The sequence below is a fragment of the Electrophorus electricus genome, chromosome 25 (genome assembly GCF_013358815.1).
Source record: "Electrophorus electricus isolate fEleEle1 chromosome 25, fEleEle1.pri, whole genome shotgun sequence".
In the NCBI taxonomy this organism is placed as follows: Eukaryota; Metazoa; Chordata; class Actinopteri; order Gymnotiformes; family Gymnotidae; genus Electrophorus; species Electrophorus electricus.
Genome location: NC_049559.1, coordinates 9,163,868 through 9,182,664, shown reverse-complemented (window position 1 = coordinate 9,182,664; position 18,797 = coordinate 9,163,868). Strand labels below are relative to the sequence as shown.

At 44.4% G+C, this 18,797-nt stretch overlaps 1 protein-coding gene across 7 annotated transcripts in view; it reads right to left on the bottom strand.

Annotated features, from left to right (window-relative positions):
• Nucleotides 1-18,797, bottom strand: part of dcaf6 (ddb1 and cul4 associated factor 6) — a 23,743-nt gene extending 4,946 nt beyond the window's left edge. The window contains exons 1-17 of one of the 7 annotated variants that reach the window (XM_035522749.1): nt 18,436-18,797; nt 15,186-15,247; nt 13,646-13,738; nt 12,637-12,822; nt 11,673-11,786; nt 10,536-10,671; nt 10,087-10,298; nt 7,864-7,957; nt 7,487-7,603; nt 6,582-6,956; nt 5,015-5,185; nt 3,853-3,912; nt 2,581-2,803; nt 2,248-2,345; nt 1,469-1,781; nt 1,240-1,281; nt 81-219 (exon numbers count right to left, since the gene is read on the bottom strand). In XM_035522749.1, the coding sequence (XP_035378642.1) occupies nt 81-219; nt 1,240-1,281; nt 1,469-1,781; nt 2,248-2,345; nt 2,581-2,803; nt 3,853-3,912; nt 5,015-5,185; nt 6,582-6,956; nt 7,487-7,603; nt 7,864-7,957; nt 10,087-10,298; nt 10,536-10,671; nt 11,673-11,786; nt 12,637-12,822; nt 13,646-13,738; nt 15,186-15,247; nt 18,436-18,568 (2,568 nt within the window). In that variant the 5' untranslated portion in view covers nt 18,569-18,797. Of the gene's footprint in view, nt 1-80; nt 220-1,239; nt 1,282-1,468; nt 1,782-2,247; nt 2,346-2,580; nt 2,804-3,852; nt 3,913-5,014; nt 5,186-6,581; nt 6,957-7,486; nt 7,604-7,863; nt 7,958-10,086; nt 10,299-10,535; nt 10,672-11,672; nt 11,787-11,930; nt 12,447-12,636; nt 12,823-13,645; nt 13,739-15,185; nt 15,248-18,435 lie in introns of those variants that run through there. The other 6 variants (XM_035522750.1, XM_035522751.1, XM_035522754.1 and 3 more) reach the window with 6 other exon arrangements.

Genomic DNA, 18,797 nt, shown 5'->3' with positions numbered 1-18,797 from the left:
CTTTGAAATCAACGTATGACTTTTGCTTATTAGCAGTAATTGGTTCTCGTCCTGCCCCGTGGACAGTAAGTGGCGCCCACCATGGTCCTGGAATTGCGGTGGCCCTTGTACATCATTTTAACGGCAGGTCTTCTGATGTTCTGGGTCTCACTCTCCTCCATCTCACGCCGCTCCTTCCTTCTGCGGAAGAGCTCCTGGATGCGGGCCGCTGCAGAGCGCCTGCACGCACGCGCGCACACACACACACACACACACACACACAAGCAAAAACTAGCAAAATCACAGTGGTGGCTTTTGAAGGCCACTTTAAAAACGAGTACAGCAAAGTCTTATTTGAAACATGTTTATAACAAATGCGATCGATATCCTACATTAAACAAATACAGCCGACCCAGCAGACCTTTAAAGAACATATTGGGAATTTATCCAACACATAACTTAATAAACATCGTTTCCCATCATTTAGAGCTGGTCCTAGCACAACCATGCCCACAGCTTTAGCTGTGGAGCTGTGGAACTTACCAAGCCTCTTCTCACTAGGGTTAAACACAATTCAAAGAGATACTACTTTACTCCTCCAAATACCCTGATGTTTCACCTTTCCACAAATGAGAACAGGCATAGATCATCCACTGGGGTGGTGGGTGGAGTACAGAGCGATAATTTTTAAAAAGGTTTTATTGGCTTTACTTTGGACAAATGTACAAATGATTAGGCTGTACAACAGCAATTATAAGTAGTTTGAGAAATCAGCCTACTGTTTCATTCGAAATATTCTGAGTATCCTGTTTGTGAAAAGGAGATTTATCAGGGTTTTAGAAGGCTTAAACATGAGAGTGGTATGTTTCTCTGTGATGGCATACACAATCATAAAAAATGGATATAACAATAGCAAACATATCCTTAACGTTTCATAAGATTCCTGCCAAATCCTATTAAATATAAGAGCACACAAATAATTGCAAACACATGTGCACCACTCGTTAGCTGGATTAGTCACTGATTGAAGTGTCATTAAAACCGACCCACACATTTTATACACGCTCAGACACAAAACAGGTAACAGTTTGTCTCTGTACAAAAACATTGTGCACTGCAGAAATATGCAATTCTGCTGCATCATGAACACATTTGTAAGGTTAGTGTATGCTTTAAATAAATAAATAAATAAAATTCAATAAACCATCCACCTCTTGCAGTTAGATGATTTTAGTAATGTGCTCAGCACTGCTGGAATACCTGATCATCCTATCGCCTACTGCCGAGCCTCTGAAGCTAAATCTATTGAGAAGAACATAAAATTCACATCCTTGTACCAACATGTCCTTACTCCTACCCATCGCATACCTTTCGTGTCAACCTGATGGGACTGTCTTAACGGTAGGTTGGGTGGTTTTATAAATGTTTGTCTCTGTGACATGTGAGACTCCCAGGTTTGAACGAAACACTGACAAAAGAAAGCCCATACCTCTGTCCTGGAGCTCCTCTGTACCTGGCTGAGGGGATGAGGATGGGGTCGTCGTCGCTATCGTCAGAGTCCTGGTTACTACGAGCGGGCTGAGCGGAGCTCTGAGCACCCTTCACTGTTGCTTCCGTCCTCCTGAACCCCTCGGAGGACTCGTCCGAGCCTGCTGCCGCCTGATCAACTGGGCTGGCCGGGCTCCCTGTGCACCCTGCCGTCAGGTCCTCAGCTGGGTCGGACTGCAAGGCGCCGCCAGGAGCCTTCTCAGTATCGCCCTCATTGGGCTGGTTGTCTGTGCTCTGGGCCACCCCTGCTGAGACTGGGAAAGAGAGGCGCACGCAAGGGATCACACATCCGGGAGGCCAAGTTGCATATGCCTGAGCTCAGCTTCTCTCTCGTAATTAGAGCTAGCCAATCATGGTCTAGCTACTCATAGCCGTGCGACACACAGTCAAGGTCAGTAGCTAATCATAGTCATCGGTCACACAAAAACATAACTGGGCAGTTAGCACATTCTTCACAGTGCAACAAGCTGTACAATGATGTCACATTATCATCAGCATATATAAAAATAACCTTTTTAATAAGAAATGAATGTACTCGGTTCCTGATAGAATTCAATGTGGCTAAACGTGGTTTACGGCAATACTGCGATGGTAAAAAAACGTCAAGAATCATTATGTATATTTGCAATATCACCTGTCAATTGGAAGGACATTTTTGTTAGGCCTAGATTCAGAAACTATTATCAGAATGCAGTGTTAGCTGGTGCCATAATGGTTTACCCTGTACTGGTGTCTCTCCTGTAGTCTCCTGGCCCTTGACCACTTCCGTAGGCTTCTGACCCCCACCACCTGCCCTGGAGCTGGACGCGGGACTACTCCTACAGAGGCAAGCAAACACTTAAACCATGCGGTTCCAATAAATACACTTCAATTGCACTGCATACAAATTATTTGCATCTCATTACTGTGGGGAAACACAGTCACGTATGGCGCTGTGCTGTTGTCTTGGCCTGGTACTTTTTCACTGTAAAACAAACGTGAATCTGTTCAGGCCACTTGCAGAGCGTTGGCTTGTGGGACAGATGGAACATGTGCCAGATCCGCTGCCCTCACCACTCGTCGGTGAAGTCTAGCTTGATGGTGCTAGTGGTGGTACCCTCTGTGCTGTAGTGCAAGCTGAGGACAGGCTCAGCCATGGCCGCCGTGGCCCCCGGCACCCGCCCGGGACCCGCGCCCGTGCCGGCTGCCGGCGGGAGGCGCTTTCCAGACTCGGCACACGCTTCTGCAGTAGTTGTGCTTGCATCACTCTGTACTGTCCCTGACGCCTCAGTGCTTGCTGAAATAGAGTATAAGTGGCAGAGAGAGGAGGAGAAGCAGGATGAGGAGAACAGAAAGGCCAGCAGAAGGGCACCTCATATGATGCTCACGCGTCTCTACAGTCAGTCCTTACACTTAATCATAAATAATAATAATTGGTCCTGAATGCCACAGATCCAGCAGCCAGTTATCACATTGGCACAGAGCTCAAACTCTGGAGACAGCCATGAATTTATCACCTAATACATTACTGGCTGGCACTGCTTCATCAAAAATAATAATAATATATAAAACATAATAAACCATTATAAAAATATAAAATAATAAAACAAACAAAATTATAAACTTGAAACAAAAAAGAACAATAAAAATATGACACTGGAATATGCTGCAGGATGTTAAAAGATGGAATGCGCATATTGCAATTCAATGCAGTATGACAGTCACACAAGCCACATGCCCGTTCCAGACGGCAGGAAGCTTGGGGGAAGGGAAGCACGCCTCAACCACTACAACAACATTCAACCAGAGTGCAAGTTACCAGGGCAACTCCACGAGTGACAGGAAGCTTTCTCTGGACATCTCTGAAAGGTTAAAAGGTACGTTCTTCATTACGGCCATCCAAGGTCAGAGCTGGTCAGCTCTGAAAAAGGGAAGATCCAATTTTCTTTTGTATTTTCTTTTTCTATTGAATAAGCACTTAAGATGCCCAAACTGCAGGGGGAAAACCCTCGGTAGCAGGAAGAAGAAACAGGGACTTGGTCTCCTGAGGCTGAATGAAGGAGGGCAACATCTGCCAAGGTGAAGGAAAATGAACCAAGAGGAAAATGCGTTCATCTTTCAGTGGACTGGCAGCTAATGCTGCAGAGAAAGCTTCCAGTAGCCTCGGGACGCCTGCTCGGCAGGCCTGCAGGACACGGCAGCACGTGCGGAGTCCTCGCAAGACGGCACGAGATGCAGCTGGCCCAACCGGGGCCGCAGCGCTGCCAAAGAGATGCCGGAAGCCAGGGAAGGAGAAGGAAGAGAGGGAAAAAAGGGAGAAGCAGAAGAGGAGAAGATCTGACGCACCCTGCTGCTCATCCAGAGTCATGGATCTGAGCTGTTTGTTCACCACAGACGAGGGGGAATCTGGAACACAAACGAGAGAGGCTGAACAAACACACAAAACAAACAAACAAGTGAAAACAAAATGGCACAGGCAAAAAAGTGGGCGAGATTGATGTGGAAACATCTCCACGCACACAAGAAAAATCACACTGCAATGCAGGCAGCATCAACAGACAGTTCTGAAAGCTGTAAAAATGTCAAAAAAAAATTTCTCTCAACACAGCTTCATTGTCTACTTCCACGATATCCATCTATGCGCATATGCTGCACTGCAAACTCAACGAACCACTCTTAGGTCAAAACCAGAACATCTGCTATTTTAGAGGGCTAAGCACAATCTTAACCCTAACCCTATGTTATTCACCTTTCTTCAGAATGATGAGGACAACTTGCTTAGCTACACTACAAAATAGCCACTGCAGCACTTACGGCATGAAAACAGACCAAACAAGATTCTTGGTGTAGTCCAGATCTATTGCTATAGAACACACAGATTTCAAGGTAATATTTGTTAATATTTGCTGGTCATGGGACATCATCTGGAAATTATTGTAGCTCTAGTCTTTAAAAACAAATTCCTCATTTTGAAGTCCATGCTCCAAGACATTATGAATATCATATAACCGGCAATGGAGAAGCTCTGTGAAGCCACTCCCCTGCTAGGAAAACAGCAGAGGCTCAGCGCAGTTTAGTTGGTATGCAAATCTGTCACCCCGGAAGCTTGTAAATCATGGCAGTGCTGCCAGATTTGACAAATGCAAGGCCTATTAATTACAAAATGCATATGCAAGAAGAAAAGTCTGAAATTAACCCACAAATACAGGAGAAATACGCTTTTGTGAGTATACGCATTCTAAGGTAAAATCACAAGGTGGCAGTATAACATGGTAATTGCTGTGATCGCAACACGCACTGTGCGTGTTCGTGTGTGTGTGCACGCGCGTGTGTGAAAGAGAGAAAACATTGCGTGCTGTGAGGGGGTACAAGCAGTGCTCCCAAACCCTAAAGCCAGGCAGCACACCAGAGTGGTAAGAGGAGCCCAAGCAGGTGGATGAGGGGGAGGTTAGGTGGGAGGGCTAGAGCCATGAGGGGCTCATGGCTAAGCAGCGCGGTGGAGGGTAACCTGCTGGGGGGCGGCTCCCTGCGGCATGGCCCTGGGCGGGGCCCTCTGAGCTGGAGGCCCTGGAGGCTCGAGAGGCTGAATGCTGGCCCTGCCCAGGAGGGTCAGCCAGGAGCAGCAGCCTCTGCAAACGCCTGCACACTAAACTTACCGGCAGCCTGCGGGGGCCATATTCTGACAGGAAAGCAGAGACAAAGAGAGAGAGAGAGGGAGAGAGAGAGAGGAGGCAAGATGAAGGGAAGACGTAGGGGGGAAAAAAAGATCAGAAAGGCAAATGACAGACAGGAAGGACTGGAGATGAGAAAAAGGCGGAAAATGTAGAGACAGAAGCAGCAGCCGTGAAGATCTCGTACAAACTGCACGAAATATTCATGCACTTTATCTTCACCACCAGGTTGCTCAGCTTCTTCGGCACAGAAAGACTATGCTTAGACACACAGGAACAAAGAATACAAAATCATAGATTCGTATGGACACATGCTACAATGTTGCAGGACGACACCAAAAGATAACAAGACACCACCAAAGAAAACAAAACACAAACAGGCTAAAAGGTATAATGTCTTCTCCCCCTGGTCCGCCTTAGCACACAAAGCCTTCCTGTTGCCCTCACTAGCAGAAACAGAAGTTTTCCCTGAACTGCGGTGGGCAGGCCAAACTCTACTGGGGTCACAAGGAGGAACCAGACATTGTTTTTTGTATCCTAATGAATGTGAAAAGCAAGATGTTTGCCTGAGAAGGTTATTAAATCTTGGCTCCTAGTCTAAATACAGATTTGATTTCACAGACACAGCCCTGGGCCTAGACCAACACAGATAATCACCACGGTCACTGTCCAAGTGAAATAACAAGCTTCCTATGGGTCAGAGAGAGTGGCCCTACACGAGCCACTCTGACTGACACGGAAAAACCAGAGTGGGAGGGTGAATGAGTAATGTGATGTAGCAGCATAACTATATGACATACACATGTGCCATATGATATACAGCACCACAACTACTGTAGATCAGATTATCGGGCCTGAACCGTGCCCGTGTGACACACGGTTGTTTGGGTATTGCTACATGTGACTTTCAGGACTTCACACTGACACTTTGGCTATGTTCACACAGTTTGGGATCAGCAACCTTATTCACTAGTAAGAGCAATTCTCAAATTGTATTGTGAAAGAGTGAAGCAGGCCCAATGTGTACAGCCAGGTAACCGTAATGAGCCTTGATTAACACCTAAAACCAGAGAGACAGACCACACTCAAAGATGGCAACTTATGTAGCACTGGAAAGTGAGTCATCATACTGTATAAGGTCGAATTCTTGAAGGAGAGCTCGACACTTGAAGGAGACAGTGTTGGCATATGTACAGTGACGCGATCAACTAGTCGTCCACTGTGATTCTTGTACATACAGTACATATCAATCTAATCCAGTCTTGAATTCTGCATCAACTTCCTAATCATTTCTAGCAGTCACTTTTAATGTCCAATTAGATGTGCATTTAGCTGCTGTATGAACTTAGCCACACACAATATAAACAGTACTAACATGCACCACCCACACAGTGGTGTTCTTACCAGAGAGAACAGCCTCTGTTGAGGGGGTGGGTGTGGCTGAGCTAGTGGGCGTGTCTTCAGCCTGGCTCTTCTGCTCCGAGTCTGGAGAGGAGAGCATGGAAGAAGAAGTGGGGTGGGGCGGGGCTGACACAGTGGAGGAGGAGCCAGACGAGGACGAGGAGATGGATTGGGGCAGGGGTTGTGCAGAGGCCGTGGCAGAGGTAGAAGCAGAGGCGGAGGCTGAGGCTGAGGTAGAGCCGGAGACAGAAGCTGATGCTGGCGTGGTAGAAGGCTCGGGGGCGGCTGCCTCCACGTCCATGGGGCCTTCGGTTTCCACAGGTTCCTGAGAGGGTGTCTCTGATGGTGCTGCTGCCTCCTCTGGTCGAGCCACAGTACCTGGGTGGGAACAAGTCTTTTTTTTTCTGCTCTTATTCCTTCAAATATACAAATATAGACTTTTCCTTTCATAAAACATAGGGTATACTAGTTGTTTTGTTGTTTGGGTTTTTGGGTTTTATATATATATATATATATATATATATATATATATATATATATATATATATATATATATATATATATATATATAAAAAAACAGGAGTGTAACAATACATTCAGCTTCCCATTTTATTCATGATACTGTGTCCACGACTTCATATTCTAATGACATTTTAAAGAGTGTTTAAACAAAGAAAATTGATGACGTCATGACTGGAGTACATAAGTGCAGGAGCTGGGAGTGTGATCACCCCCTATGGCCACCTATAGGGTTAATGCAATGCAACTGCAGAAAATGGTACAATTAGAATGCGCTTGATGTCGCCCTTCTCTGAGATGCACATCGTACTCAGGCTTTAATTACTTTCACTGGTAAAATTTCTTTAGATGCGAAACAGATGCAACCAGTGGGGCGCCGCGCACCGTACCTCTCGGCCGGGCCTGCGGACGAGCTCTGCTGCCCTGGGCCTCGCTGGCCTCCTCGAACCAGCGCGACAGCATGTCCGACATCCTCTGCATGAGCGACACGTTCGGGCTCTGCTCTCCTGGGACAGACAGGGACAGAGAAAAGGGTCACTGCACTTTAAAGCCTCAAGACAGGAACACACACACACACACACCCACACACCCACACACCCACACACCCACACACGGATTAATGTGACTCCCATCTGAGTGCTGAGGTGGGGGTGGGTCATGGTTGATGTGGGTTGGGTTTTTTTTTGTTTAACTTGTACGCTTTTTGCTGTTTGAGCTACGTCATGCTGGAATGTTTGTGCTGGCGGTATGAGGTGTGTCGTTTTACCGTCGCGTTCTCTCTCGCTCTCCGGCCTGGCGCGCGGCCCTGTGTCAGACCAGTCTCCCCTCAGACGTAACCGCTTTACAGGCGGCTGCCTCAGCTGTGGGGAGACAGGCGTAAGCACCTTTAAAGCCACCCCATCAGCCCCCCTGCACTTCCAACCGCTCTGTCCAGAGTGACCTGAGCACATCATAAGTGAGGCTATATTCGCTATGGCTCTATGGGACTCACAATATCTACACACTGTTTACAGATTTTTAGACAGGAAACCAAATCCAACAGGGTCGGGCAAAATCAGACCATAAAACAGGCAAATGTTCAAATGCTCTATTGGCAGTCAAAGGCTGTTAACATTTTACAATATTCACAAAAACAGAAACACAGCAAGTGAAGCAACTGAAAGCAATGCCTAATGGTCCAAGAATGCAGTGGTGGTAAAACAAGCTGACAGACAGTAACTGGCCAAACGCCAGTCAGGAATGGGAGCTGTGACATGTAACTGACTGATGTCAGTGGCTAGACCTGAAACACCAATACCCATATGCACCCAATCATATCCTCTGCCTACAAGTACAGGCTGATTACTACAGAGGCCGTAAGACATTTCATAAACTAGAGTTGTAATAACTCATAAAATAATACAGAGGTTGGAGTGCGAGAATCATAGTGAGGTTTCCAAAGACATACCATTCAGGGTCAGTCTACACGAACAGGGTTTTAGCGGATGCTCAACGTCTCCCTTATTTGGGACGCTCCATGCGGACACAACTGGTTACTCTCCTGTGTCTGTGCCATGGGTCACACTCACATGCTTGCTGCTCTGCTTTCAGTCATGACACTTCACTCTAAAAGGACCATGCCAGCAGATTACATAAGGGCTACCATAAAGCCAGTGGCACTCCCAGTAGTGTGGTAGGCAGGAGAGCCATTATTGCTAAGCACTGGCAACTGGAGCAAACAGAAAAAGCTCCTTTAATTTGCTCCTACTCCATCACTTCCAGCGACAGAGTTCTGAGACACAGACTTTTGCCAACAGCCGGATTATGAAAGCTTACTCCCGCGCCTGCAGCTGCCGACAGCTAAAGAGGCCTTATGTAAGCAAAAATCAGAATACAGCTTCAACATGGGGAAGAAAAACTTGGTAACTGGAGTAACTGGATTCCGTTATGCCAGGCTTTTCCTGTATGCGCTTACAGAGCGGGAATGAGCAGGCAAGGGAAGAGGCAGCTAGAGATGCAAGCGTTTCTCCCTGTCTCGCTGGCTGCACACTCTGGACATCTATTTCTGTCCCTGCCGTGGAAAGCAGGCTGCCTCTGCAGCTTTATTTGGAAAGGAATGTGAGTGCAGGGGATCCGACCACAGCGGAACACATGGAGTGGAGCAGCAGCTGATGGGCCTGGACCAGTGACCCAGCACATTTCTCACACACTCGCGCGTGCACACTGACACACACACACACACACACACACACACACACACACACACACACAGTCTAAATGGGGATGCTGAAAGGTCTCATGATTTAAGAGACATAAGTCAGGATCTAGTCACAGACATTTTATCCATATTTTTTTTTAGCCATGCGTTCAGGCATGCCCATGTCCTTACATAAAATAAAACAGTCCTATGAGCCGGCAGGGGCCGATGGAAAACGGGGTCCCTCTGGATGGCTCACGTGCAGGCATGTTCACCAGTAAGCTTATGCTATAGTGGACTGGCACCATGCCTCTCCATCTTTATGTATATATCTAAGCCTTTAGATCAGTTTAAATTTCCTTCCCAATAAAAAAAACACAACACCTGTACCCGTCATCTCCCTCTTTGACATTTGCTTGCTATTACATCTCTGCTCTAGAAAGGCTTTCTCTGCAGCAACCTTGTGCGATGACACTTTCCTCTGTTCATTTGGGACATTTGGGTAGTTACATCTGCCCCGATGTGTACAAAGGGCCATGAGCCCTGAAAACAACAGAACAACTCCGCTAGGGACAGAAAGGTTCAACTTGCAGTGAAGGCACATGAAGCTTGCAAGGCAGCTGGATACGTTCCAAGCCCTTCCCCTGAACGGCAGCACGAGGCCACTCCCTGCAGCCCTGCGTGAACTACACTGCGTTATATTGCACCAGCCCAGAGGCCCATGCCTCCTCCCTGCCATTTCCGTGGGGAGTCATATAAGGAGGCTTCTCTCAGCATAATGTGTTGTGCGCTTCTGGAGCTGGTGCTCCTCACCTCCTCTCGCCTTTCCTCAGACGGGCCCTTGAGCTCCCGGGCCTGGTCGTCTTTGGGGTCGAACAGGTAGATGTAGTCGGAGGAGTAGCTGACCAGAACCTCCTGCCCATCTCCACTGTAGCACAGCGACGTCACGCGGCACGACTTGTTAGACAAGTGGGCCGGAACGAAGCGCACGCACATGCCTGTGGTCCCGCGCCCCATGTAGTTACCTGCAACTCATCAGACAGGGGACTTCAAATAAGAAAAACATGTCCTTTATTCTTGGCATACTGTGCTAACAGGTAAACATAAACAGCCACGTTGCATACCATACGTTTTTGTTGTGACTGATGAGAACTTAAATGTTACTGTCTCGTGTTAGTCATGTTACCATTATATCACCAGCCTATATTGAAATACTGATATATTGAATGCAGTTCGTAATCACGGTAAGATGCAGCCCTCACCCGTAGCCCTTGTGCCAAGCATACGCCTGTCATAGATTCTCACGGAGCTGTCCGAGCATCCCACAGCAAGGTAGTAGGGCACCAGGGGACAGATGGATATCGAGGTAGCAGCTCTCCGACAATTAATCAGAATATCCTGATTGCAGATGATCAAAAAGAACAAAAACAGGGGAAAATGGTGTGTACAGGGCAGAGGGAGAGAGATACGGTGCGATATGCACATATGTCAGTCTGAAAAGGTTGTCTCTGTGCAGTGTGAAGGACCTTTTTGTTTGAAAAAACTCCGAACAAGAAGACTGTTCAAGATAGGAGAAAGGAGCCAATACACTTGTTTCTCAACAAATGGTGGATATAGAGTGGCTGTAATGTAATCAATAATGCATGACACTTGAGACAGATATTATGAGAAGGTACAATGTACTTTCTTCACAGAAGAAAGAAGAGAAATAAGAACTTCAGCTCATTCTCAAAGTCCAATGTTCTCGACAGGCAACGGGTAATGCGTGTCTTCGGGTCTGTGGAATCTACAACCCAGTCTCTAATAGGACACAACATGAAGACGCACCCTTTTTGACCAATATCTCTTAGTTGCCAGTGAACACTCGAGGTGAAAGTTTGTTTCTTATTTTTGATAAAACAATCATAACATGCTGATGTGGCAGTCTGCGTTCCAAAGAGGCTTGGGGCAGGCCACAGCTGTGGTGCTCCGGCGGGGAAAATGAGGATTAAGGTTACAGGAGGAAACGTGATCTGAGATCAGCACAGCAGCCGTCCCTGGAGCTCAACCCAGTCAAAGACATTTTAATGAGAAAAAGAGCAAATGGTTACAGCGACTGTGTAGAAAGCTGAGATCATCCAGACATGCGGCCAAAGACGACAGACAAAAACCTGAACATATGTTCTCCCCAGGAACTATTTCATTATGAAGAAAGAGGGTGGATATAAAGAGGAGGGCTTGGGGTTCACTGGCCCATTTACTGTTTTAAACAGCAAAGGAAGGTGATGATTGCCACCAAATGTTCCAATCAGTATTATATAAGCAAAGTGAATTCGTTTGAACAAACTAATATGAAAGACTTGTGGTTACTTACAGTGCAAGTTATAGTATAATCAGGAAATTAACAGACAAAACCTTACATCTTTACAGTCCTCCTTCGTGCAGCTGGTCTTCATGCGCAGATCAAACCACCTAACTGTGCCATCTTCCCCACAAGACAGGAAGGTATAGGGGTCATTAGGAACGGTCATTATCTAGAGAGAGCAAGAGAAAACAAGAGAGAGAGAGTAGAACGAGAGTGTAGTCTGCAATTTAAGCCAAACGACATCATAAAAACAGTAGGTACGTTTATCATGTCACATAACAAATGCGCACGTGTCTAACTTAAAAACCCATACCTGCCAACATTAGGCTGTGAAAAAGCAGGAGATTTTCTGGGTTATCGGCAAATGGCCTACCTTCAACGACACCACAGATTACTAGAATAAATACAAGGATGTGAAAGTAAAACGACTTAATTAGACTTGAATTCAATGCTCATACTAAAATGCCTCCATGGCTTGTCTGTGTTTTAGCATATATAGCCATCATGTTTGGTAATGTCATTTTCCCCACCATGCTCTATTATAAAGCCGGCCCGACATATCTTACAAAACGCATGGTGTTTGCTGGTCTGGATAGCAGTGAAAAGGAAAGGTCTCATACTGAGGGGAACTGAAATTTGGAAGCGACTTTCTTCTCCTTGGGAGCTGCTGCATCTACTTTCGTTGACATATATACATGGCAAACTGACGAGTGACGCACGTCAAGCAGGGTCATTTGCACATGCTCACCTCTGCCTCTGGGTTGGGTTGCCAGGTACCACGACACATATCCCACACAGAAACTGAGAAACACCCGTTTGATTTGTATCACTATGAAATCGGGAGATTAACGGGAGAAATTACCAATTGGGAACACAGCGGGAGAAAAAGTTAAAAATAGGGAGAATCCTGCAAAAGTCAGGAGTGTTGGCAGGTATGATAAACCTCTTACCTTACCAGCCTTTCCAGCTTCCGGCTTCTACCGGTGTGATTCTAACACTCGCTCCAGCATCACACCTACCTCATAAGCCGTTCCGTAGTGGCAGGTGAACTGGCACTGCCTGTTTGTGTCCGGGTTCTTTTCCGTGTGCGTGTAGTAAACGAGGCCGTCTCCTGAGCACGACACGATCTGCTGATCACTGGTGTGTGGCATGAACTTGGCGCTGAAAATGTTGGCCCGGTGACCTGAGCGGATGGTCGCTTTGACCTGAGGGAAGAGTGGCGAGAGTAGGACCAGTGGAGATCAAACCTTCTGAATGCCGCTCTCAATTCTTTTCAGCCGATTCTGCATAACGGGGGACTGTAATGTGTTCAAGATGCCCTTTCAAAAAGTTGTTTTGTTGTTTGGATGAAAATCATTACTATCTGAATGGATGTAATGTTCTCAAAGGGCTCAAAATCTTAATAGACTTTGTAGCAATCTCATTAAAGCTGTTAAATAATCATTACTGACAGAAACTTAAGTAGAACACCACTTACAAATAAGAACAGTGCATTAAAACATTTTGGAACCTGTAAATTTTGTGTGAAACAGGGCTTTAAAAGGCACTCTGTTTTCAGGGACATTCCATGCTAACTCACCTTGATTTCCCACTCCCAATCCATGTCATGGATTTTCTTTTTAAAAAATTAAATAAAATCATGCGAGGATTTCTATTAAATTCATGAGAAAAGCTTGCAAAATCTTATATCTTGATGCTGAATACCTTTTTAGTTATACATTTTTGAAGTTTGTCCCTAAATTATCACTTTTGCAGTTTTTTGTGTGAAAATCCACTTTTTTAGATATTTTGACCTTATATTTTCCCCCCTTGCACTTGCAAAAGAACTAGTGAGACATATCTTCTCTTTTTTCAGTGTTTTTTGTAGTTTCACCTTGATATGCTTTACTGTATGAAGCATTATTGCTCTATTGGTCAGGTAACCAATTCCAGTCTGTACATTATTTCTGCTAGATAAATAATGCCTACTCTTTGATGTCTATGCAGATTTTATGCTTCACAGGATATAACATTACCGCATAAACTTACCTTCCTGTTGTAGGGATTTGTAATAACCAAATTAGTGTCATCAGATCCTGATAAAATGTATTCCCCTGTGTCATTCCAGGATATGGTATTAACCTATTTAAAAACAGAGAAAAAGATACCTGGTGATACAGATATCTGACATCACTCAAGATGGAATTAACGGAGCATGCTAAATATAACAACATGGTCTTTCGCAACATGTCACCTAGAACTGCAGGAAGTACAAGAACAAACAATGGCCTCGCAGCAGTGAAACCTAGCACAGGACAATGCAGCTGTCAAGCAGCCTCAGCCTTTAAGAGAAATCGATCAATATTTCATTATCCCAGTCCGCAAAGGCTAATGTGTTCTGCTCCCCTCTGGTTTCTGTTTCCAGTGCTCCACTCTGTATTAGGGAACAACGAGCATCGTTGCACGAACCTGTTCCATTTCACCTCAGCCCTCTGATGAACTACTGTTGTGAGCGGCTGTCATTTTCCTCTCACACTCCTCCACATTTAATTTAGAAAAACTTTTGGGGGGACAAGAAGGCATTATATACATATGAGCCACAGCCTATTTGATCAGAGTGTGAAAAAAATGTTGAGCCTTTGTGAGATCTGTCAGACAGCCACTGGGGATGGCTGACGTGTCTGCTAAGAGGACGCTCTAAATGTGGGAAGCACGTCACGAATCGGAAACTGAAACGCTATCTACTACTCTCTGACAGGAGACACCTATCTTTGCTAGCAGACAACAAATGCAATCCAGACATTTTTTTTTTGCCTTCACACACAGCATGGCTCCCACCTCTCTGACAGGCTCTCAAGACATGTTGTGGGAAAAGCTGCAGCAAACGCTATTCTGAAGGGGGCAAAAAAGACAATTAAAGAGCAATTACAGAGCAGTGATGAAGAAGCTCGACTGGCTGTTCACCCCCCCCCCCCCCACTCAAACTCCTGCTTGGGGTCTGCTTGGCCTGTCTGTTTAATGCGGAGGTGACATATTGAAGGTGCACAGTGCAAACGACAGCAGGTAGACCACCTTAATATGCTGTCTTCTGTTAGCTCCCTGACCTCAAAGAGGCCTGCATTACTCACAGTGGCACAACCAGCATTATGATACACTGCATACAGACGCTCCACCAGGGCAACAGAATAACAAGAATGTGCACTGACAGACTGGGGCTTGTGACAGCTAAATGACCTAAAATTGCAAAGAACATATAGCCAAGCCCACATTTGGCTTGTTTTTGAGTACTGGCTGGCAGCAGTGCAGTTGAACTAGAACAGCTGATGCTGAATAGCATCATACAAAGCCTTTATAGCAGCCTAGTGTCTATCAACATCAAGTCATTAACAAATCAAGAATCAGACACTGAGCTCAAGTACACCACCCCACACACACACCTGTGGGGGCAGAAATGTCCAGACAGGCAGGCAAGCACATTCTTTTAGATGTAGAATCTAAATATAAATAAAAACTGAAACACTAATTTGCTGAAGTAGGAAAACCTCTAAGAAAACCTGATAACCAAAATGAACGGGTATTGAATACTCACACAGCCATCATGCACATTGAGTATGGCTTCAAGCTTCAGACGCTGCACGAATTCTCTTCTGCCTGGAAAGGAAAAGGGAGCTTTATACGTTAAACAACTTTTTTTGATATTCTCATAAACCTACCAAATCCAGAAAGATTCGCTATAACACAACTTCACTTTAACAGTGTTGAGAAAGCTATTTTTCATTCATGTTTCTTCCAATAACATGCCAATAAGATATGATTAAAGAGTGAATAGCAATTAAATTATTTTTTTATTGCTTAAATGCATGAATTTATTTTAATAGTTTTGTTTTGTACACATAGCCTAGCCTAACAATACAAAACCAGACCGAACTATGACTCATAATTGATATATTTCTTTATTTAATTAATTTGATCATAAATTATTTCAGCTTCAAAATTTCCTGATAAATGTTCTGCACGCCCCCACCCCCCTTTCTAACAACAGACTGAACAATTCTTCAAATCAAAAACATGCTGAAGCCTTTCAGACGCTTTTGCACATAGCAAGATGTTTCATCATTTGAAGAGAAAGAGGAAACAGAAAGGCATCCTAGGGTTGGCAATGAAAGCACACCTTTGCTGTCCTTGTGCTGGCAATCAGCTGCAACTGGTTAATGCCAAATTTAAGCACAGTGCAAACCTAGTAAGCAGCTGGTGTTTTACAGCAAGATGCCTCGGCACACCTCAGAGATTCAAAATAAATACACACAACATGGTGAAAATAGAAGCTAGACAGCAGAACTTTGCAAGAAATCCGGTCTTCCTGAGTCACAATATACCTTCTACAAGTGGATTCAAGCTATTAAAAATGTAGATTGTACAAGAAAAAACACAATTCCGCTCTTTAACAATTAAGAATGTATGCTTGAGGTTGAAAGCATTGGTAACAATACTGGAAAAAGGAGAGGAAAAAAAACAGGCTGCTTGACTTGACTTGCTTTCAGTGACATGAGAGTCTTGCAGCAACTTGACTTTAACTCTCAAGTCTTGATTAGTCTTTGATATTGCCTGCAGGCAGTTTTAAATGTCCCCCTACTTTTACCTCAGACTACATTTCCCTTTAGTTAAAAATACTTTGGACCATTTTTGCCCCTTTCACTCCATTATAACCTTTGCTGTGATTACCACAGGATCTAGAAATGCACCCACCTTAAAATCCTCCCACACCAATCACTGGAACATTGCTAAATTTAGGCTCGGCTCTGTGGATCACTTGCCTGGTTTTATTACAGGCACTTGTCTATTCCCTGTCGATTAGCACTGACAGCCCTAACAACGTGTGGCCTGGCCAAGCGCACACGCAAACACAAACGCGTCACCAGCTACCTCATGAACTGTGGTAACACTTATATCAGATCTGAAACATTGCAGACAAGGTGGAGAAAACAGCAGTGGTGCAGCTTCACAACAGTGAATAAAGACCAAACTCGCCATTAACGAAAAGAGAAGCATTTTCATAATAGTGAGTCTACATGATTCCAAAGACAACAGTACCATTATTAGCTGCAAGGCAAGTTATGTCAGCGAAACCCCAGGTATGCTCACATATCCAGGTCTAAACTGATTATGTAGTATGTCGTTAAATAAATAATTATTGTCAACATGTACTTTCCACATAGTAGCAAACAATTCCCCACCAAACACAGTGTTCATAAGGTACAAGATATCTGAAGGGAGATTTCGTGATCAATCACTCCTGACAAAATAAACTATGAATGTTTTGGTTTGATGACATGCTGGTATCACAAGCATCCTGTTATAGTAAATTCAGTTCTAAGACTTAATTATTGTTTAGTCTGTTTAGGTGTTTGCCAAATTATTTATTTATCTCGCCAAGCAATTCTAGATTTTAATATGCACTTAATTAACTGATGTATTTGAACTACTGGTCACATTAAAGAGCTCGAAATATACACCTATTTTTCATTTAAATGCATTGATCCAGAAATTATGAGGGTGTTAAAATTCTCAGGAACTTTTAAAAGATCATAAACTTCAAAATTAGTGGTTTAGGTATAAAATCATATCATTTGTTATTACCAGATATAATATGTATTACTACACAATAATACAATACAATATATGGTTACCATACACACGGAAGGCTTTTTCTGGCTAAATGTAGACATATGTTACCAAACACACTGTAGGCATATTCTGGTTAAAAAAATTAACGTTTGATGGTTTGCTTGTTGTCAGTCCCATTTAGCTAGTTTGACTAAGGAAAACTGACCATAATTTGATGTTTAAGGCAGTCCTTTGACACTTTTGCTTGCACTGAAATATTTGCAACCATGTGATACTGAAAGATACAGATCATAATACTGCTGCCACACGCTTAACGTGAAACAACCATCTACTGCCTGATGACATAATTCATTTAAAGACGCCAAGACATCACCTTTTCTTCACCTTTCTCAAATAAATCTAACATTACTTGAAAAGTACTGTTACAGGCTTGAACTGCAAGTCCCTGGCACTTTACATCACACACGCAAGCAAGCATCTGGAACAAGAGACAAGAGAAGCGCACAAGAATGTAGCTAGCTAGTTACCCAACCTAGCTATCTAACTTCTGCTCGGCTAACGAAGCTACGAAGCACGGATAAAAATGGTCACGGAAACCACCAAGTCATTTTTTAGCCAAGCAATAAAACAGCCACGTCCACATCCGTTAGTATATAGGGATAGGGATAGTAAATTGGGTTATTAGCGTGGCCACTGACTAATGTTTTTCATGTTGACCGTCAACGCCCCCAAACACACAAACCAAACAATGGTGGCTTCTTGAATCTATAGTCCGCTAACACTAGCCAGATTATAAGAAGGCTGCCATCCTGCCAGGTGTGTGAGATACCTTAAGCTATCTTGACCTAGCTATTAGTTAGGTCAACGCTCACTGTATTCATTTTTATGTAGCCGGCTAAAGTTAGCTCCACGGACAATTAACAAACAACCCACTGTGCAAACACACAGTGTGTGTATGTATGTGTTTGGCTGAAATAACCCAAAGGACAATGCTAATCGTAGTTAGCTGGGATAGATAGTTAGGCACCTAGCTGGTACAGTATTATTTAGCAAGGCACTCGTGAGCAGCTAACGTTTGTTTTGTCCAGAGTTCTCTAAGGTTACAAAATGGACAGTCGTCAGTATGAACTATATGTTATAACGCTAGCTAAAGGTCGTCACTAAGAAAGCACACTGCCAAAAACGCACAGCTGTCATGTCCACGGCTTTCTTACCCAAATAGTTCGTTCTGACAAGGTTGGGATCATCGTATCCAATGGAGCGTTTCCTTACATCCCAAATCAGGTTTCCAGAGCAGGACATGGTGCTCTCAGATCTATCCTTCAGAGACCAGGTGCATTGAGACATCGAGGGGGAAGACACTTAAACACAATCTAGCCCGAAGCTAACCTAGCTAACCACCGCTACCTAGCAATCGCCTTATTTATCGTCCGAACACTTATGTGCTTCAGTGTCTGATTGCAGCAATAAGAGGGCAATTAACAAAAAGTCACTAAAAATCTACAGCCCTACAACAAACGTCATTCAGTCTCCGTATCATCCTAACCGCCCCCCCAAACAAAATGAGGCAAAAATG